Source organism: Heterodontus francisci, chromosome 2, assembly GCF_036365525.1.
Source record: "Heterodontus francisci isolate sHetFra1 chromosome 2, sHetFra1.hap1, whole genome shotgun sequence".
In the NCBI taxonomy this organism is placed as follows: Eukaryota; Metazoa; Chordata; class Chondrichthyes; order Heterodontiformes; family Heterodontidae; genus Heterodontus; species Heterodontus francisci.
In genome coordinates this window covers 10,822,899-10,845,412 of record NC_090372.1, presented here as the reverse complement: position 1 = coordinate 10,845,412, position 22,514 = coordinate 10,822,899, and the positions used below count along the sequence as shown (strand labels likewise).

Below are 22,514 nucleotides of genomic sequence, written 5' to 3'. Positions count from 1 at the left end.
TTTTTGTTTGAAAGAGAAGACAAAAGCGAATTAGAAAGAGATTGTCACCTGTTTGATTACAGCACTGTTCACACCTCGTTCTTGCACAACAATGGGGGCAGATGTTTTTGTGAGCTTTTTCATTTGCATGAATTTCAATGGAAGGACGGCATTACCCCTGAAATAATCAAGAATGCCAAGCCTGCTATACTCTCAGCACTCCATGAACTGCTTTGCCTGTGCTAGGACGAGGGAACAGTACCTCAGGACATGCGTGATGCCAATATCATCACCTCTATAAAATCAAAGGTGACCGCGGTGACTGCAACAACTACTGCGGAATCTCCCTGCTCAGCATAGTGGGGAAAGTCTTTCCTTGAGTCGCTTTAAACAGGCTCCAGAAGCTGGCCGAGCGCGTCTACCCTGAGGCACAGTGTGGCTTTCGTGCAAAGAGATCGACCATTGACATGCTGCTCTCCCTTTGTCAGATACAAGAGAAATGCCGCGAACAACAGATGCCCCTCTACGTTGCTTTCATTGATCTCACCAAAGCCTTTGACCTTGTCAGCAGACGTGGTCTCTTCAGACTACTAGAAAAGATCGGATGTCCACCAAAGCTACTAAGTATCATCACCTCATTCCATGACAATATGAAAGGCACAATTCAGCATAGCAGGACCTCCTCAGAGCCCTTTCCTATCCTGAGTGGCGTGAAACAGGGCTGTGTTCTCGCACCCACACTGTTTGGGATTTTCTTCTCCCTGCTGCCCTCACATGCGTTCAAGTTTTCAGAAGAAGGAATTTTCATCCACACAAGATCAGGGGGCAGGTTGTTCAACCTTGGCCGTCTAAGAGCGAAGACCAAAGTACAGAAAGTCCTCATCAGGGAACTCCTCTTTGCTGACTATGCTGCTTTAACATCTCACACTGAGGAGTCTCTGCAGAGTCTCATCGACAAGTTTGCGGCTGCCTGCAACGAATTTGGCCGAACCATCAGCCTCAAGAAAACGAACATCATGGGACAGGACGTCAGAAATGCTCCATCCATCAATATCGGCGGCCACGCTCTGGATGTGGTTCAAGAGTTCACCTACCTAGGCTCAACTATCACCAGTAACCTGTCTCTCGATGCAGAAATCAACAAGTGCATGGGAAAGGCTTCTACTACTATGTCCAGACTGGCCAAGTGAGTGTGGGAAAATGGCGCACTGACACAGAACACAAAGGTCCGAGTGTATCAAGCCTATGTCCTCAGTACCTTGCTCTATGGCAGCGAGGCCTGGACAACGTATGTCAGCCAAGAGCGACATCTCAATTCATTCCATCTTCGTTGCCTCCAGACAATCCTTGGCATCAGGTGGCAGGACCGTATCTCCAACACAGAAGTCCTCGAGGCGGCCAACATCCCCAGCTTATACACACTACTGAGTCAGCGGCGCTTGAGATGGCTTGGCCATGTGAGCCGCATGGAAGATGGCAGGATCCCCAAAGACACATTGTACAGCGAGCTCGCCACTGGTATCAGACCCACCGGTTGTCCATGTCTCCGCTTTAAAGACGTCTGCAAACGCGACATGAAGTCCTGTGACATTGATCACAAGTCGTGAGAGTCATAAAGGCGGTGCTAAAGAGTGGCGAGTCGAAGAGACTTAGCAGTTGGCAGGAAAAAAGACAGAAGCGCAAGGGGAGAGCCAACTGTGTAACAGCCCCGACAAACAGTTTTTTCTGCAGCACCTGTGTAAGTGTCTGTCACTCTAATATTGGCCTTTATAGCCACTCCAGGCGCTGCTTCACAAACCACTGACCACCTCCAGGCGCTTACCCATTGTCTCTCGAGACAAGGAGGCCAAAGAAGACTTCCAAGTAACCTATTACTTGCACATAACAGTAGTTTCAGTTAAGAACTGTGTGTAAAATGAACAAGTGACAAAGGATTGAAGAGAAATTTCATATAACCAAAGAATTTAAATTTAAGTTTTGGCTCTAGCTTTTGAGGCTGTTTTATTCAACCTTATTTCATAAAGTGAGCAATTAAAATTTGTTTGTGCTGAGGAGATTTGTCTGCTTATCTATATTTTAAAAAAAGAGTTAAATGAGTGTTCTTTCTGGTGATACAATTGGGCCTTAGCAACAACATGAATAGTCACTGGTAGCCACTTGACCGTTTCTTCCAATTATGTACTTATTAGAGTCCTCAAGTCTCCCAGAAAGCCAGAAGCTCTTATGACTAATAATAATTTGTCACAGGCCTCCCAGTCCTTCCTGTCATCTATCACGGAGGTCTTAGATGACAGCATGCGGGAGAGTCTGGACAAACTGCTAACTCTGGACGAGCTGACAAAGGCCGTCAGGTCCTTCGAGACGAGTAAAACTCCCAGAAGCGACGGCTTACCGGTTGAGTTGTATTCGACTCTGTGGGACTGGATGGGCCCAGAGCTGCTGGAAGTATACGAGAGTATGCTTCTGGCCGGCAGCATGTCAGAATCCAAGAGGAAAGGCATCATCACCCTCATCTACAAGCGGAAGGGGGAGAGTGCAGAAATCAGAAATTGGCAGCCCATTTCACTGCTTAATGTAGACTACAAGATTCTGTCCAAAGTCATCGCCAGTCGGGTCAAGTCTGCTCTGGAGTTGGTGATTCACGCCGACCAGACCTGTACTGTACCTGGCCAGAAGATTTCTGATAGTCTCACGCTACTCAGGGATACGATCGCCGATGTACAGGACAGGGTGGTGGACACCTGCCTCATCAGCTTGGACCAGGAGAAGGCTTTTGACAGGATATCACACACATACATGATGGACGTGCTCTCCAAAATGGAGTTTGGGGAAGGAATCCGCAATTGGATCAAACTGCTCTACACAAACATCAGTAGTGTAGTCTCAATCAATGGGTGGGAATCAGAAAGTTTCCTGATCAAATCTGGAGTCAGACAGGGCTGTCCTCTCCCCTGTCTTGTTTGTTTGCTGTATTGAACCCTTTGCTGAGTCCATTAGGAAGAATGCAGGCGCAAGCATTAGAGGAATGACAATCCCAGGCAGCGGAGGCACTCAAGTCAAAGCCTCCCTGTACATGGACGATGTCGCCGTCTTCTGCTCGGATCTACAGTCCGTTCGCAGACTGATGAACATCTGTGACCAGTTTGAACTGATCTCGGGAGCCAAAGTAAATCACAGCAAAAGCGAGGCCATGTTCTTTGGGACCTGGGCCGACCGATCCCTTGTCCCCTTCACCATCAGATCAGACTACCTGAAGATGCTGGGGATATGGTTCGGAAGGGCCGGGGCGAGCACCGAAACCTGGAAGGAGCGAGTAGCCAGGGTACTCTATAAACTGAGCATGTGGGAGCAGTGTTCTCTCTCCATTATGGGTAAGAACATGGTTATCAGGTGTAAGGCGCTCACGTTGTTGCTGCATGTGGCGCAGGTCTGGCCCATACCCCACTCCTGTGCCGTGGCGATCACCTGAGCCATTTTCTGCTTTATCTGGAGATGCAAAATGGACCAGGTCCAGTGGGACACGATCTGGATAAAGGCGTAAAAAATGTACCCAATGTCACCCTCATCCTGATGACCACCTCCGTGTGTGGCTGTGCATAGAGCCCCAGTACGCAAACACCAAGTGTCACTACATGCTGAGGTTCTATCTGTCCCCAGTGTTGCAAAGGATGGGTCTGGTCACATTGCCATGGAACGCTCCATCAGTTGGACCATGCCGTATCACCTATCCTTCATGGAAAAGATTGTGCAGACCACCAATCCATCAGGCAGTGGTCTGCAAGGAATGTCCTCAAGGCCCTACGGGAAAAGAAGATGGTGGATCCTGTCGGATGGTTCCCCGAGCAGACTGCCAAAGTCATTTGGCAGAATGCCTCATCACCAGAACTTTCAAACAAGCACCAAGACGTTGCTTGGCTGGTGGTGTGAAGGGCCCTCCCCATCAGCTCCTTCTTGCACGCCCGGAATCTCATCGCCTCCGCACGCTGCCCTCGAGGTGACTGTGGTGGGGAAGAGACTGTTGCCCACCTCCTTCTGGAATGTGCCTTTGCAAAGCAGGTGTGGAAAGAGATGCAGTGGTCTTTGTCGAAGTTCATCTAAAGCAGTTCTGTAACACAGAAGTCAGTTCCCAGGGCTGTTCCGAGGAACGCACACAGAGATAAACATCAACTGCTGCTGGAGGACCATCAATTCGGTGAAAGACGCTCTTTGGTCTGCCCGAAACTTGCCGGTCTTGCAGCGCAAAGAGTTGTCCACGACCGAGTATTGCAGACTGGCACATTCCAGGTCCAGGACTATGTGCTGAGGGACGCACTAAAGCTTGAGGCAGCCGCCACAAAGGCTCAGTGGGGAAAGACCACTGTGTAAGGTCATCCCGCCATAGTGAACCGAGGGACTGGACCCGTGGAAAATTCCTCGGGCTGGATGCACAAAATATGGTTATGCTGTAAAATGTACATTGTATGTAAAATGGAATGGCAGGGTTGAGGCAACTCACTCCTGTATTGAAGAAAACTGATTTCCTTTGCACTTTCTGGAATGTCAACTTGGTGCTGTTTTGAACTGTTTTGTAATGTATTTTTTTTTTACAGATTTTTATGAATAAAGTATATTTTTGGGGGAAAAAAAGTATACTGAGGGAATGCTGCTGGAGGACCATCAACTCGGTGAAAGTCCTCTTTGGTCTGCCCGAAACTTGCTGATCTTCCAGAGCAAAGAGTTGTCCACGACCGAGTATTGCAGACTGGCACATTCCAGGGTTGAGGCCTATGTGCTGAGGGATACACTAAAGCTTGGGGCAGCCGCCGCACAGGCTCAATGGGGAAAGGTCACTGCGTAAGGTCCTCCCGCCATAGTGAACCGAGGGGCTGGAACCTGCGTAAAACCCCTCGGGCTGTATGCACCAAAATATGGTTTTGCTGTGTAATGCAAATGTACATGGCAGGTAAAATGGAATGGAAGGGTTGTGAGGCAACTCACGTTCTGTATCGAAGGAAACTGATTTCTTTTGCACTTGCTGGAATATCAACTTGGAATAGTTTTGTAATGTATTTTTTACAGATTTTTATGAATAAAGTATATTTTGGGGGAAAAAAAATACCAAGGGACTGGAAACCGTGTAAACCCCCTCAGGCTGTATGCGCCAGAGAATGCTTGACATGAAATGTAAATGTACATTGTAAATATAACATGCAATGGCAAGTGTAGTGAGGCACCTCATGTACTGTATTGAAAGAAACTGATCTGTATAGCACTTTATGTGATGTTAAATTTGAACTGTTATGCAATGTACTTTTACAAATTTTATGAATAAAGTATATTTTTGGAACAATAAATCTCACCATCACTTTCTCAAGGACAATCAGTCGTGGGAATAAATGCTGGCCATGCTGGTGACACCCTTATCCTGTGAACAAATAAAAAAATTTTAAACGTTCACCAGTGGGCAAAGAAATATTGTGGATTGATGCAGCTTCAGAATAATTTGGATTTTGGGAAGGTTTTCTTCTTGCCTCTGTTTTTTCTATCTTCCCCCACCCCAACAGTGACGCAAAGTAATTTTTTTTAAAAATTCATTCATGGGATGTGGGCATCGCTGGCTAGGCCAGCATTTATTGCCCATCCCTAATTGTCATTGAGAAGGTGGTGGTGAGCTGCCTTCTTGAACTGCTGCAGTCCATGTGAGGTAGGTATACCCACAGTGCTGTTAGGAAGGAAGTTCCAGGATTTTGAACCAGTGACAGTGAAGGAACGGCGATATAGTTCCAAGTCAGGATGATGTGTGACTTGGAGGGGAACTTGCAGGTGGTGGCGGTCCCATGTATCTGCTGCCCTTGTCCTTCTAGTTGGTAGAGGTCGTGGGTTTGGAAGGTGCTGTCTGAGGAGCCTTGGTGCCTTGTTGCAGTGCATCTTGTAGATGGTACACACTGCTGCTACTGTGCGTTAGTGGTGCAGGGAGTGAATGTTTATGCATGGGTTGCCAATCAAGCGGGCTGCTTTGTCCTGAATGGTGTCGAGCTTCTTGAGTGTTGTTGGAGCTGCACCCATTCAGGTAAGTGGAGAGAATTCCATCACACTCCTGACTTCTGCCTTGTAGATGGGGGACAGGCTTTGGGGAGTCAGGAGGTGAGTTACTCGCCGCAGGATTCCTAGCCTCTGACCTGCTCTTGTAGCCACTGTATTTATATGGCTACTCCAGTTCAGTTTCTGGTCAGTGGTAGCCTCTAGGATGTTGATAGTGTGGGATTCAGCGATGGTAATGCCATTGAATATGAAGGGGAGATGGTTAGATTCTCTCTTGTTGGAGATTGTCATTGCCTAGCACTTGTGTGGCACAAATGTTACTTGCCACTTATCAGCCCAAGCCTGGATGTTGTCCGGGTCTTGCTGTATATGTGCGTGGGCTGCTTCAGTATCTGAGGAGTCGTGAATAGTGCTGAACATTGTGCAATCATCAGCGAACATCCCCACTTCTGACCTTATGATTGAAGGAGGGTCATAGATGAAGCTGCTGAAGATGGTTGGGCCTAGGACACTACCCTGAGGAACCTCTGCAGGGATGTCCTGGAGCTCAGATAATTGACCTCCAACAACCACAACCATCTTCCTTTGCGCGAGGTATGATTCCAACCAGTGGAGAGTTTTCGTCCTGATTCCCATTGACTTCAGTTTTGCTAGGGCTCCTTGATGCCATACTCGGTCAAATGCTGCCTTGATGTCAAGGGCAGTCACTCTCACTTCTTGAAGCTGGCGAAGATGCTGCAGATGTTTGAATCATTGTAGATTTGGGGGGGCGGGGGGGGGGGGCGGCCTTGGAAAAATTCCTTTTTGACCCTTTCAGCTTAGTTCTAATTTGACTTCAGATATTTGATTCAAATCATTTTCTATGGATTGGGGAGAAGTTGTCTAAATGATTCAGATAAAACAAAAGGCCTTTAAGATTATGAAAGGGTTTGATAGGGTCGATGTGGAAAAGATGTTTCCGCTTGTCGGGATGACCAAAAGTAGGGGCCATAAATATAAAATAAAAACAAGAAACGCTGGAAATACTCAGCAGGTCTGGCAGCATCTGTGGAGAGAAAAGCAGAGTTAATATTTCAGGTCAGTGACCCTTCTTCAGAACTGGCAGATATAACAAATGTAAAAGATTTTAAGCAAGTAAAGTGGGGGTGGGGCAAGAGGTAACAAAAGAGGTGCTGCTAGAACAAAGTCACAGAATAGCTGACTGGAAGATCATGGAACAACCAGCAAGTCTTTGGCTGTGGGAGGAAACCGGAGCACCCGGCGGAAACCCACGTAGACACAGGGAGAACTTGTAAACTCCGCACAGGCAGTACCCGGAATCGAACCCGGGTTGCTGGAGCTGTGAGGCTGTGGTGCTAACCACTGCGCTGTGCTGAAAAACAAAGCATTAGTACAGTTAGGATGTTAATGGACTGAAAACTGAACAGCCACAAGCACAAACATGAACAAAAACACAGTGGGTGGGCACAGTAGAAACAAACTGAACAAACTAAAATACAATATAAGATGGTCGCTATTGGATTTATTAGAGAATTCAGGAAAAACTTCTTTACCCAGAGAGTGGTTAGAAGCTGTAACTTGCTACCAAAAGGAGTTTTGAGGTGAATAGCAGAATTGTAATTAAGAGGAAGCGAGATAAGCACATGAGGGAGAAAGGAATACAAGGATATGTTGATAGGGTTAGATGAAGAAGGGTGGGAGGAGGCTTGTGTGGAGCATAAACACAGGCATGCACCAGCTGGGCTAAATGGCCTGTTTCTGTGCTTTAAATGCTATGTAATACCAATGCTTCTTTTTCATTTCCTTTGTGAGCAATGCCACAGGAGAACAACTAGTTGTTCACAAATAACTAATTATTCAACATTGAGTGTATTTGTTATTCATTTGTATACAATGAGAGTCTGAGTGCTGGAGGCAATACATTTTAATGAGCAAACCAAACCCACACACAAACAAGGGGAAGATGGTAATTCCAAGTTTAATTATCATTCACAGTAGAAGCAATGTTTTACCGAAACTGCTCATTGCACTACTCACACATCGGTGTCCCTGGCTTAATAACTCATGTGTGCATTTTTGGTAAGCTTATTGGATGGCATAGAATGAAAGTTTACTGTTAAATCATGTGTATTCGTAAGGAATTCTGAACATACTTGTTTATATAACAAGCACAAATAAAAGATCACTGTTAAACTATGAGAAACTATTTAAAGTTGCATGTTGTAAAAACTTTGCCAGTTGTCCTGTGGTGTTGTACGTGAGGAGCGAAAATCAAGTGTATTGCATAGAATTACATAGAATGTACAGAAACAGGACATTCAGCGCAGTTGGTCTGTGCCTGTGTTTATAAATTGCAACTAAAAGGCATAAGATAATGGAACCAGGCCACGCAGTCATAATTCAGTCCCCATTTTGAAGTCTTAGATTTTTTTCTGTGTTTTTAGAATTTGGGAAGCAGAGGAGTAGAGTTAATTTGAATATAAAGGTCTCTCCATAGAGGAGTTGGGAGATGCTAAACTATGGTGCCACAGAACCACCACTGTTGGGAGAGGACAATTACAACATGACACAGAAAACCCCAATATAAATGTAGACTAAGGAATTTATCATTGCAAAACCTGGTTGAAAAATGTGATAAAAGCATAAGTAATCAGGTTCTGGAGACAGTCAATGCACATAGATGTAAGATTTTTAATTTATATAGATAATCCATTTTAAAAAAATTCCCCTTCTCTCCTGAAGAGACACAATCACGCTTTGCTACAGCACCAAGGACTCCCCCCAGTATCTCCCTATAGTGTCCATTCTTAATATCTGAATCTAAACAGTGAGTGTTGATCGGCTATTTGACCATCACTAGTAACGCGCACACTCCAGCAAGAATCGCTGCATATCATGCAGGCGACAGTATTCTGACTGACTGTGTTTACCCCAGCACAGGGACTCCACAACTAATCTTACTACTCTCATTGCGGCGCCACCTCAGATTTGCCAAGTCAGCACAGACCAAAGAAGACAGACCCTTTCTGGTCTGTGTACCTCAGTGCCTCACTAGACAGTGTAAATACCCACTGAGACATTTCTGGAGCCATTGGACCCTCCATATACCCTTGGTCTCATCCACTAGACTGCTGCCCATATCCTAACCCACACTAACTTCTGTTCACCCATCATCTTTGTGCTCGCTAATTTGCATTGGCTCCCTTTCCACCAATGTCTCAAATTTTAAATTCTCATCTTTGTATTCAAATCCCTCTATGGCCTTGCCTTTCCCTATCTCTGTAAGCTTCTCCAGCCCAACAACCTTCTGAGAACTTTATATTCCTCCTAATTTTGGCCTCTCGTGAATCCCCACACCTTTTGTTCCACCATTGGCACCATAACTTCAGCCACTTAAGCTCTGAAATTCCCTCTCTAAACTTCTTTTCCTCTCTACATCTCTCTCTCCTTTAAAACTCTACTTACAACCCAACTCTTTGACCAAGCTTTTAGTCACCTGTCCTAATATCTCCTTATTGCACTCTGTCAAGTTTTGTCTGATAATGCTTCTGGGAAGCGCTTGGGATGTTTTCCCACGTTAAAGGCACTATATAAATGCAAGTTACTTTTGTTGCCCTGTTTTTTGGGGTGATTGTTTTTCTGTCATTCGCCATTATCTGGCTGAAAGAACAGATAGATGCTTCCCAAGGGTTTACCAGTGCAGCTGTCTGTAATCAGAAGAGTCATTGCGATGTAAAAATAAGCAGGATTGACCCATTCTGCAATTTTCTGGTCCCTCCCTCTCGATGGAGAAGCACCCCTACACCTGGCTCTCCACTTAACAATTTTCCCCAATGGCCCACTTGGGACCAAGAATTCTCCAAGTGAGAAATTGTAAGCCTAGATCCACGTCCTCTGATTCTCTGGCTTAGCACATTAATAAGTTGTGTAGCATGCCTGTAGGCTGTCAGGCTCCAGATTTTTTAACTTTAGCATAAGGTGTGCATAGAGGCATATCATTACAGATCTTAAAAATATAAAGGTTTAAAATTACAATGTATATTTTTTTGAAAGTAATGACTTTCAACCCTGAGTAATTAGTTACTACTCTCTTCCCTAAATACATTATAATCGGCCTAGATTTTGCAGTATTGGCATGCTTTAGACACAAGTGACCAGTGGAGTTTTTGGACATTTTCAAATAGAAGTATGCTGTTTGCATCCACTTATTCACGCTTAGTTCATTTGCAATGATTCATGCAGATTTCGATGAGTCCAGAAAGTACACTAATAGTGGGAGTGGAAAATTACATGCAAGTGAAATTTAAGAGGAAGTAGGCAATTAAAGAGAAATGTTCGAATAGAGGGATACAAATTCTGAAAGCTTTTGGAAGGATTCAGAAGCCTATTAGCAGCCTTTACCAAGGTTGAAGGAAGAGAGGATGACTAAGAAGTGTTGGGCAAAAAATAAATGTCAAGGAAATTCAAGGGGCGTGGATAATCTCCCTGTCCACCCCCCAAGCAAGTAGCTGAGCAACCGAGCGTCAAGCCGGTGTTCTTCTCCGACCACTGCCTCTTACTGGCCGACTGTCACTTACAGGACGACCAGCGGGTTGGCAGAGGGACGTGGAAGCTCAATGCTACACTGCTGACCCCAGAGAACGTTGAGGAACTCAAAAGGGATTACAAAGGTTGGAGGACCGTGAAACCCCTCTTTGAGTCTCCAGTTCACTGGTGGGAAGCGATTAAGGAGAACATCAAGAGGTTCTTCATCCACAAAGGTGTTCAGAGGGCGAGAGAGAGACAGAGGGAAATGTCCCGACTCCAGAAAAGTATGCAAAATCTGCTCCGGTTGCAGTCAATGGGGGTCGAGGTCAAGGAGGACCTCCAAGAGGTGAAGAGCCAGCAGGCCTCGCTCTTTGCCAAGGAGACCTCCAAGATCATCTTCCGGTCCAGAGTTCGCTCCATCGAGCAGGATGAGACGTGCTCGCGTTACTTCTTCCAAAAGGTACACAGAGAGAGCTCTGTTATCAGCAGCCTGAAGGAAGAAGATGGCTCGGTAACGTCTTCGCAGTCCGACATACTAAGGATCAGCAAATCCTTTTATGCTGGGCTGTATGACGCGAAGCCCACAGACAGCAGAGCCTCCCAGTCTTTCCTGTCATCTATCACAGAGGTCTTAGATGACAGCAGGAGGGAGAGACTGGACAAGCCGCTAACTCTGGACGAGCTGACAAAGGCCGAGTCCTTCGAGACGAGTAAAACTCCCGGAAGCGATGGCTTACCGGTCGAGTTGTACTCGGCCCTGTGGGACTGGGTCGGCCCGGACCTGCTGGAAGTATATGAGAGTATGCTCCTGGACGGCAGCATGTCAGAATCCATGAGGAAAGGCATCATCACCCTCATTTACAAGCGGAAGGGGGAGAGGGCAGAAATCAGAAATTGGCGGCCCATCTCACTGCTTAATGTTGAGTACAAGATTCTGTCCAAAGTCATAGCCAGTCGAGTCAAATCTGCTCTGGAGTTGGTGATCCACCCCGATCAGATTTGTACTGTACCCGGCAGAAAGAGCCCTGATAGTCTCGCGCTACTCAGGGATACGATCGCCTACGTACAGGACAGGAGGGTGGACACCTGCCTCATCAGCCTGGACCAGGAGAAGACTTTTGACAGGATATTGCACACCTACATGATGGACGTGCTTTCCAAAATGGGGTTTGGGGAGGGAATCTGCAATTGGATCCAACTGCTCTACACAAACATCAGTAGCGCAATCTCAATCAATGAGTGGGAATCGGAAAGTTTCCCGATCAAATCTAGAGTCAGACAGGGCTGTCCTCTCTCCCCAGTCTTGTTTGCTGTATTGAACCCTTTGCTGAGTCTATTAGGAAGGATGCGAGCATAAGAGGGGTGACAATCCCAGGCAGCGGAGGGACTCAGGTTAAAACTTCCCTGTACATGGATGACGTCGCCGTCTTCTGCTCGGATCCGCTGTCCGTGTGCAGACTGATGAGCATCTGCGACCAGTTCGAACTGGCCTCGGGAGCCAAAGTTAACCACAGCAAGAGCGAGGCCATGTTCTTTGGGAACTGGGCTGACCGATCCTTTGTCCCCTTCACCGTCAGGTCAGATTACCTGAAGGTGCTGGGGATATGGTTCGGAACGGCCGGGGCGTGCACCAAAACCTGGGAGGAGCGAGTAGCCAAGGTACAACAAAAGTTGAGCATGTGGGGACAGCGATCTCTTTCCATTGTGGGTAAGAACCTGGTCATCAGGTGCGAGGCGCTCACGTTGTTGCTGTACGTGGCGCAGGTCTGGCCCATACCCCACTCCTGCGCCGTGGCAGTCACCCGAGCCATTTTCCGCTTCATCTGGGGATCTAAAATGGACCGGGTCCGGAGGGACACGATGTTCAAATCTCTGGACAAGAGCGGGAAAAATGTACCCAATGTGGCCCTCATCCTGATGACCACCTTCGTGTGCGGCTGCATCAAGCTGTGTGTAGACCTCCAGTACGCAAACTCCAAGTGTCACTACGTGCTGAGGTTCTATCTGTCCCCGGTGTTGCGAAGGATGGGCCTGGTCACATTGCCGTGGATCGCTCCATGCAGTTGGGCTGTGCCGTACCACCAATCCTTCGTGGAGCAGTTTCTGGGGGAAAACACCTTTGACCACCGTCCCATCAGGCAGTGGTCTGCACGGAATGTCCTCAAGGCCCTACGGGAAAAGGAGACGGTGGATCCTGTCGGATGGTTCCCCGAGCAGACCGTCAAAGTCATTTGGCGGAATGCCTCATCACCAGAACTTTCAAACAAGCACCAAGACGTAGCTTGGCTGGTGGTGAGAAGGGCCCTCCCCGTCAGATCCTTCATGCACGCCCGAAGTCTCGCCCCCTCCGCACAATGCCCCCGCGGTGGCTGTGGTGAGGAAGAGACGGTCGCCCACCTCCTCCTGGAATGTGTCTTCGCAAAGCAGGTGTGGAAAGAGATGCAGTGGTTTTTGTCGAGGTTCATCCCAAGCAGCTCTGCAACACAGGAGTCTGTGCTCTACGGGCTGTTCCCAGGGACGCACACCGAGACAAACATCAACTGCTGCTGGAGGACTATCAATTCGGTGAAAGACGCCCTTTGGTCTGCCCGAAACTTGCTGGTCTTCCGGCGCAAAGTGTTGTCCACCACCGAATGTTGCAGACTGGCACATTCCAAGGTCCAGGACTACGTGCTGAGGGACGCACTAAAGCTTGAGGCAGCCGCAGCAAAGGCTCAATGGGGAAAGACCACAGTGTAAGGTCCCCCCACCAAGCTGAACTGAGGGGCTGGATCCATGGGAAACCCCTCGAACTGTATCGGGAAAATTTTGTGTGCTGTAAATGTAAAAATGTATATGGCATGACAATGAAATGGAAGGGTTGTGAGGCAACTCATGATTGTATTGAAGGAAACTGATCATCTTTGCACTGTTTGTATTTTTTGACTTGATGCTGTTTTAAACTGTTTGGGAATGTAATTTTTACAGATTTTTTATGAATAAAGTATATTTTGGAAATTAAAAAAAACCGAGCATGTTTAATCATTGATGAAGTGGAATTGCTGCTGCATGAGGCAGTTGCAAGGCAGGCCACCCTCTCTGCTGCTCTACAGCATTCTCCACATAGGGATCGGCATTACACTATGGCAAGGAAGTGCAGCCAAGTTTTGGGCCACAGCTTACAGTTAGTATAGCTAGACATGCCAGCCTTACGCGGTTGTCCTTGAAGCTCTGCATTTGGCTATGTGTTGAAACAGACCCTGTGAAGATACTTCCCACTGGTCATTGCCAGTTAGATGTATCGGCATCTGTGGATAAGTTGGTGGCAGCTTGGTCAGTGCATGCTGTTGATGACCCTGGCATGTCATGCTGCATACACACACCAAACATGTTTGTATTCCATTACTGCCAGAACATTATTCTCTAAGTATCAATGTAAGCTTTTTGTTGTCATGCTCTGTCGGTTGCATTTATATACTTTTTTGCTTTTAGCAATCAACTTGTTTATCTGATTCACAGGAGCAGCAGGACAATGTATTAGGCACTGCCATGCAAAGCGTGGTATTACTTGTAGCCAACCTAGTTGCCAATAAAGATGCCGACATGAAAATGCTTTACAAGCAAGGTATGCATTTTTTATCTTTTTGTATTACAAAACCTGTTTAGCTTTAACTTGAAAACTCTTATTCAATTTCACAAATTCAGATTTAACTATTCTATTCAAAAAATATATTTAGAACTTGGATTTTCATAAGCAGGTTTGTTCTTTCTAAAAACAAAAGTCCAAATGTTCTGGTTGATTACATTTTGGATAATTGATAAATGGATTGTGTCAAAAACAATTATTGTACTTTTCTGACCTCATGTAAAATTAAGCTGTCATCCAACTAAAATTTTAACCCATTTGAGCCAAGTGCAATTATCGTTAGTATTGTCATCACTACATCCTGTGCATTAATAAATTAATTTTAACATTTAAATGCAATATTAAAAATCTGTTATGCCTAATTATTTGTTTGTAGTTTATTTTTGAATTTGTTTTTCTATACATCTATATAGGGTAAGTATACTGATTCCATGAATCTGTGTATTACTTCAAAATATAATTTGCACAAAATTACATTTATATTAACGTTTAGCAACCTGTAAATATCTACTTAAATGATATACTTACCCCACAACAACATAACTTGTGATTACATCTATTTTTCTTTGAAGTTATGTTTTTGATTATGTCTATTATATATTTATAAAATGACAGGAGGGATAGGAATGTGCAGCAAAGTACAGGGTTGGAATGTAGAGTAGGAGCTGAGGTTAGAGCAGGGAAGAACACTAAGGCAAGGTCAAGTTGAGGGTGGGAAGACATCTTTTGTGGAGTAAGGGGGAATTCTTCAGAAAGGACAGTGACAGAAATGAAGCCTGCATAGGAATTGCGAATGGATTCAAGGGGGCCTGTAAGTCAGGAGGCTGATTCTTGAAAGTAGGAGGCAGCCAGGTTCAGGTTAAAGGTGGAAGGGAAAGGGGATGTGCGCGATTGCAGATTGAGGATTGGGAGGAAGGGATTAAGAAATTATGAGACCCTGGGCAATGCAATGGCTGAAGGAACTGTAGCCTGTTCACTTTGTTTTGTGTCATCGGCCTCAATACAGTTGCCCTCCATGTGCTTACGTTGTAGTGTACAGGTGGTTCCCAGGAGTGCAGTATACTTGCTTGCCTCAGAATATTAAAATCATGGATCCCAGGATATGTCTGTAATTTGTCTATATGTTTCAATTTATGCTTGGCCTAGGCAGAGAAATGTTTAAAGTGCAAGCCATCACTGCTGTGATTGTTCAGAGTTCCTGCATTGGAAATTTTCGATGGTCCTTCTGAGGAGAGAGCTCCCCAGGGCCTCCACCTACTCCTTTCCTGCACCCTCAACCCAGGCCCATTTCCCCGCATCAAGGGTATTGAAATATTCCGGCCAGGCACTGGCACCATTTACAGTGCCAAGGCAGCACGTGCCTCAGGTGGGGTGGGGACAGGGAACATCCCTGTTGCACCTTGCTGCAATGCATGAGCAAACGAGCAAAATATTTTTAATCTTGCCAGCTGACTGCCGTGCTGGTTTCCCCGATGCAATTGGTCGCTTTGTGGGGCCAATAGCGGTGCTGGATACCAGGGAAGTACCAGCATGCCTTGCACCCAATGCAGCACAAACAGTGTAAAACACATGCATCTAACCTCAATTCTGGTGAGCAATACCAGAAGTGCTGTTGAAACATGAGGAGGTGGCAGAGCAGCTCCTTGGCCGATTTTTCATCCCCACCTACCCAGGTTCCCCCTACCATCACAGGAAACTCAGCATCCCCTTTTGTCTAAGTTTAAGAGACAGCAAGCAAAGTAAAATGCTAACCTCCGTCTCGAATCAGTGTAGATTACTGACTAAATTAGCTCAGCTCACTTTTTAAAGTGATTCTCAAGATTGGGTATGGTCAGTATTTATTACCCATCTCCAGTTGCCCTTGAGAAGGTGGTGGTGAGCCACCTTAAACCACTGCAGTCCTTGTGGTGAAGGTACTCTCACTGTACTGTTAAGAGTCATAACGGCGCAGAAGGAGACTATGTCGCACGTTCAGTCCATGCCGGCTCACTATAGAGCAATCCAATCAGTCCCATTCCCCTGTTGTCTCACTTCAGCCCTGCAAGTTTATTTCTGTCAAGTGCTCATCCAATTTCCTTTTGAAATCATTCATTGTCTCTGCTTCTACCACCCTCATAAGCAGCGAGTTCCAGGTCATCACCACTCACTGTGTAAAAAAAAATACTTCCTCACATACCCGCTGCATCTCTTGCCCAAAACCTTAAATCCGTGTCTCCTAATCCTTGTACCATGAGTTATTAAGAACAGCTTTTCTTTGTCTACCTTATCTATATCTGTCTTAATCTTCTACAACTCTATCAAATCTCCCCTCAATCTTCTTTGCTCCAAGGAGAACAACCCCAGCTTCTCCAATCTAACTTTGTAGCTAAAATCTCTCATCCATGGAACCATTCTGGTAAGTCTCCTCTGCACCCTCTCAAGAACCCTCACATCCTTCCTAAAATGTGGTGACCAGAATGAGGCACAATACTCTAGTTGTGGCCTAACCAGAGCTTTATGAAGGTTTAGCATAACTTCCCTGCTTTTGTACTCTATGCCTCTATTTATGAAGCCCCAGATCCCATATGCTTTTCCAACCACTCTCTCAATATGTCCTGCCACCTTCAAAGATCTGTGCACACGAACCCCAGGTCCCTCTGTCCCTGTACACACTTTAGAACTGTGCCATGAAGTCTATTTTGCCTTTCCCTATCCCTTCTGCCAAAATGCATAACTTCACACTTGTCTGTATTAAATTCCATCTGCCACTTGTCTGCCCATTCTGCTAGCCTGTGTCTATGTCCTGTTGTGGCAGTTTGTATCATCCTCACTGTCTGCCACACCTCAATGTTTGGTATCATTGGCAAATTTTGAAATTTTAGTCTGTATTCCTGTATACAAGTCATTTATACATATCAAAAAAAACATTGTTCCTAGTACTGACCCTTGGGGAACAGCACTGTGTACCATTCTCCAGTCTGAAAAATAGCCACTTACAACTCACTGTTTTCTGTCTTGAACCCAATTTTTTATCCAAGCCTACACTGACTCTCCTATTCCATGAGCCTCAATTTTGTTATCAGACTTTTGTTTTCTTTAAATCCATACAGACAACATCCATTGCTTTCCCTTCGTCGGTCTTGTCTGTTCCTTCATCAAAAAAATCAATTTGTCAAACATGTTCTGCCTTTTGCAAGCAATCTCTACACTGGGGAGACCAAAGACAGATTGGGTGACCACTTTCTGGAACACCTCTGCTCAGTCCGAAAACATGACCCCGAGCTTCCGGTGGCTTGCCATTTCAACACAACCCCCTGCTCTCATGCCCACATCTCTGTCCTGGGATTGCTGCAGTGTTCCAGTGAACATCAACGCAAGCTCGAGGAACAGCATCTCATTTACCGATTAGGCACGCTACAGCCTGCCAGACTGAACATTGAGTTCAATAATTTCAGAGCATGACTGGCCCTTTTTTATTTTTATTTTATTTTATTTGTTCCTTTTTTTTTGTTTCTTTACCATGTGTCTGCCTACTGTTTTTTTTTCATGTTTGTGCTTTTGACTAGGGCTGCTCATTATTCTGTTATTAACATTTCCTCTGCACTAGTGCTTTGACTTTCACCACACCATTAGCACACTTTCTTTGGCTTTGTTCTTTGACCTCCTTGTCATTTAATCTCTCCAGCCCTCTGTCCTATCACACACCTTCCCTTTTATTCTCTTTTTTTTCTCCCATCCCCACTTTATTTGCTTAAAACCTATTACATTTCTAACCTTTGCCAGTTCTGATGAAAGGTCACTGACCTGAAACATTAACTCTGCTTCTTCCTCCACAGATGCTGCCAGACCTGCTGAGTATTTCCAGCAGTTTCTGTTTTTATTTCAGATTTCCAGCATCCACAGTATTTTGCTTTTATTTTACAAATCCATGCTGGCTCTCCTTATTTAACTCAAACCTCTCCAAGTGCCTGTTGATTTTTTTCCTGATAATTGTTTCTAAAACTTTTCCCATCACAGATGTTAAACTGACCAGTCTGTAGTTACTAGGAATATCCTTACCTCTTTCTTGAATAATGGTTTCACATTTGCCACTCTCCGATTCTCTGGCACCTACCCAGGAATCTAGGGAAGATTGGAAGATTATAGAAAGCCCTTCCACTATCTCCACTCCCACTTCCTTTAGGAACCTGGGATGCAAACCCTCAGGACCAAATGACTTATCCACTTTAAACATAGCCAGCCTTTCCATTATATGCTTCATATCAATTTTCACCCCATCCATTACCTCTACCATCTCCGCTTCTACCAATATTTTATCAGCATCCTCTTCCTTAGTAAACACTGATACAAAGTACTCATTAAGTATTCTAGCCTTGTCCTGTGCCTCTAAGCATATATCACACTTTCGCTAATAGGTCCCACCCCACCTCTTGCTACCTGCTTACTATTTGCATGCTAGCAGAAGATTTTTGGATTCCCTTTTATGTTTACTGCCATTTTATTCTCATATTCTCTCTTTGCCAGTCTCATTTTCCTCTTCATTTCTGCTCAACTTATTGTATTTGGCCTGGTTCCTGCTTGAAGAATTCACCTGACATGCATCATACACCCTCTTTTTTTTGGGAATACCACGATTTGAATACAGCAGCAATGAAGGAATGACGAGATGGGCCCAAGTCAGGATAGAGTGTGTGAGTTGGAGGGGATCTTGAAGGTGATGTTGTTTCCATACACCTTGCTACTCTTGTCTTTCTATGCAGTGGAGTTTACAGGTTTGGGAGGTGCTGCTGAAGAAGCCTTAGCGACTTGCTGAAGTGCATGCTGTAGATAGGACACACTTCAGCCACAGTATACCAGTAATGGAGGGAGTGGAGGTTTAAGCTGGTCCTGATCAAACAGACAGCTTTGTGCTGGATGGTGATAAGCTTCTTGAGTATTGTTGCAGCTGCACCTATTCCATCATAATCCTGAGTTGTGCCTTGTCATTGGTGGAAGGGCTTTGGGAAGTCAGGATGTGAGCCACTCTGCAGAATGCCTAGCCTTTGACCTGCTGTATTAGCCACAGCATTCATGTGGCTGGTCCAGTTGCGTACTTCTCAATGCCCTCCACCTCCCAGGATGTTGATGGTGAGGAATATCTCCTTCACTAAGGCTCTTAAAATGAGTGGAATTGTGGAAAATTCAAGTGCTGGTGTTTACTACCACTTGGCAACTCCGACCAGAATTTCCCACGTCTGAACCACCAGTAGCCAGTCCTTCTCTGCCTTCCGTGTTCAAATGGAGGCAGGGCCGAGATCCCCAGTGGATTTACCTTCTTACCACCCCTGTTACCACTGCTTCCCGGATTGCCATACAGAAAGTGACAGTAGGCCCCAGGAAGCAGCAACAAAGTCCTTGAGCTCCCCAAATATAGATAAAGAGTGAGGGAGAGACGGAGATTTGTAGCCCCCTCCTCTCCCTCCAGTCAGCCCGAGACTTTCTCACTATTTATTAAGGCCTGCACTGGGGGCCTTCCTTCCAATCTTCATGGCGCTTCTACCCCTTTCGAGTTCCCCTTCTAGGTTTCTGGACCTTTGCACTGTGGGCCCCCTTTTGATGGCAGGTAGCGGAGCAAGAGTGGGGTAAGATCACCTGAGAGCTGTATTTAGCTGTTAATTTGTAAGTTACATGTAAATACATGACTGTCAGTAAAAGTAAGTAGTAATGTGTCACCAGCAATGGCTGCTGACACTTTTCTAAAGGGTTGTCAGCCCTACCAGGAACTTTAAATATTTAAAGGGAAATGGAATTAAAATAAATAAATACATCACTTTTGCCCCTCTCCCACCCTCCCAATAACACTTAAATTAATTATTTGCCCTTCCCCCCAAAACACTTACCTTTACTGTCTGACCTTCCTCCCCCTAAACTGCACAAACTTTCAACTACAACCCTTCCCACCATCCCCTACACCCATGACGCTAATTTGACCCCCCTTCCGCACTGATAAACCTACCTCCCCACCCCCTACCAGTGTTGCGCTTCATTTACCTGGATGGGGATCGAAGGCATAGTAGTGCCGACTGCTGGGCTGAAGATCGCGGCGGGACTTATGGAGGTGATCTGAGATTAATTAATTCACATTTTAATTTATTTAAATTGCGGTCCTGAAGCCGAGTTGGGGGCGGGGGCGGGGTGCTGCCACGAGGCCTCACTGCAGCTGGTAATATCAGGCCGGGCCCTGCTGGCATCGAGGTCCGTGGCAGGCCTCAACTGTGGCCATCTTCAGGCCCTTCCCCACCCCCCGGCACACCCTCTTCCCCCCCCCCCCCCCCCCACCCTGCCATGGATCCCAATGTCAAGTGCTCCTTAAAATCCAGCCCTAAGTGTCACTCACACTAAGGCTTTCTCTACAAGACAGATTTTCCAGCCTTGATTATGCTCCCTTAGGAACGGAAGGGAGATATAAGTGCCTCTTTTAATCAGATGTCGTAGTGGGCTGACAGTGGAGCAGTATTTGTTTTCATTCTGCAAACTGAGTTTAGCTCTTCTGACTGAACAGAATGGTATGAATGTAAGATACATGTTGGTGGGGAGAAAATTGTGGAATGAAACAAAATACAGAAACAAATCTGCTCTAAATCGTCTGCAGGAAAAAAAAACCTTAACTTGAAATATTCAACTGTGTGGGGGATCGAGCGGGAAAGTGGAGTTCAAATAGAAGATCAGCCATGATCGTATTCAATGGCAGAGCAGGCTTGAGGGGCTGAATGGCCTCCAACTGCTGTTATTTTGTAAGTTCATATGTCCTAATGCTCTTATGCATTAGAAAGATTAGTCACTTCACAAAATCATGGCACAGGCTTTAATTCACAATTTGGAAACAAGCTACAAAATACAGTTCTTTCTTCAGCATTGTTTTGATGTTGAATTCCTTTGTTGTTTAGTACCAGATAACTTTCTTACACATACTGGTTAGACACATTTCTCTTGTGTAATTGCATTGACTGTAACCTGAAACCAATGTCCAGGCTGGATTTTCAAGTGGTGGAGCGACACTGCAAAAACGAAATTCACAGCTGAAGCAAATAGAAGCTATTTCTTTATATTCCTAACTCTGTAGGCACTTTGAAGATAGCAGTTTGCTGTTACTTGCTTCTGTCTGTACTGCAGCTCTGACAATAGGCCCTTTGTGGGCTATTTCTGAAAATGTATAACAGCAAGTTGGACACTTGTGTCGAATATTAATATACTATTGCGCTAAAAATTCTTATTGGGAAGCTAGAGTAGTTCTGTCAAATAGAGGTTTGTGTATGACAATGAACTGTGTTATGTTGCTTATTGATCAATTTTAACACTTTGAAAATCCCAAGTAATTTTGCAGATATTTAACGGATATTTCCCTCTTTTGAGCAAGTGTTTCCTTTATGCATTGATAGGGATACATCCATCCCTATTCGTCCTATGCTGAAGACAACAAAGTGAATCATTACATAAAAACTACAGCACAGAAACAGGTCATTCGGCCCAACTGGTCTATGCCGATATTCCACTTGAGCTTCCTTTCCCCTTTAATTGCCTCTTCCAACCCTCCCTCTGTTTCCTACTCCCTTATGTATGCATCAAGCCTCCCCTTAAATGCAGCATTGCTATTTGCTTCAACCACTGCCAGTGGCACAGAGTTTTCACTGCTCGATTGTGTAAAGAAAGTCCTCGTAATTTCTTTATTTGATCTGTTAGTAGCTATCTTATGTTTATGTCCCAGTGAAACCACTTAGCACTGACATTAATGTAGTGTAAATGCAGCCTTAGAGTTGCCAATTAAACGAGGTATTGGATGGTTGCCAACACCTTTGGAACCATATAGAGCCCGTGTCAGTGCCTTATTATGAAACAGTGCCTTCAGGAGAGGAGGGGAAGAAATGGGGGATGGAAAGAAAGAAAAGAAATAAGCAATGTACTGTCCAGTATATATTATATTGCAAGAACAAAAAACTCATTGTAATTTAACTCATTAACTGCACATGGCATTATGAGCTCACTTGCTACTGTTCATCCCACATCCAATATGCACAGCTGCAATGAAGTTGCAATCTAGAGTCTTCTGAGAATCAGAAAATTTCCTTTGGAATGAAGCCAAACACCAGTTTCAGCAGTGAATGAATTCATTTGTTTTTCTCGTAGCTGCTTTCTTGAGGTTCCGTTTGTATTGAATTTACTGACCAGTTTGCTAACCATTCAGCAGTTGACTGATGGATGGGGATCGATTACACGTCCGTTCCTGACATCTGTAATTTGGCCCTGTTCACCACATCAATGGTTAAGATGTTGTAAAATAAATCTATAGGGTGTCCAGGAGAAGATGAGGAGGAGATATCAGTCATGTACTCTTTGATTTTCATTG

The 22,514-nt window shown here is 45.2% G+C and overlaps 1 protein-coding gene across 9 annotated transcripts in view; it reads left to right on the top strand.

Moving 5' to 3' along the window:
• ulk4 (unc-51 like kinase 4) overlaps positions 1 to 22,514 on the top strand; it is a 448,354-nt gene that overhangs the window by 335,867 nt on the left and 89,973 nt on the right. For 8 of the 9 annotated variants that reach the window (XM_068054427.1, XM_068054423.1, XM_068054428.1 and 5 more), the window contains one exon: positions 14,026 to 14,131. In XM_068054427.1, coding sequence (XP_067910528.1) covers positions 14,026 to 14,131 — 106 coding nt within the window. Of the gene's footprint in view, positions 1 to 4,568; positions 5,215 to 14,025; positions 14,132 to 22,514 lie in introns of those variants that run through there. The other variant, XM_068054431.1, reaches the window with a different exon arrangement.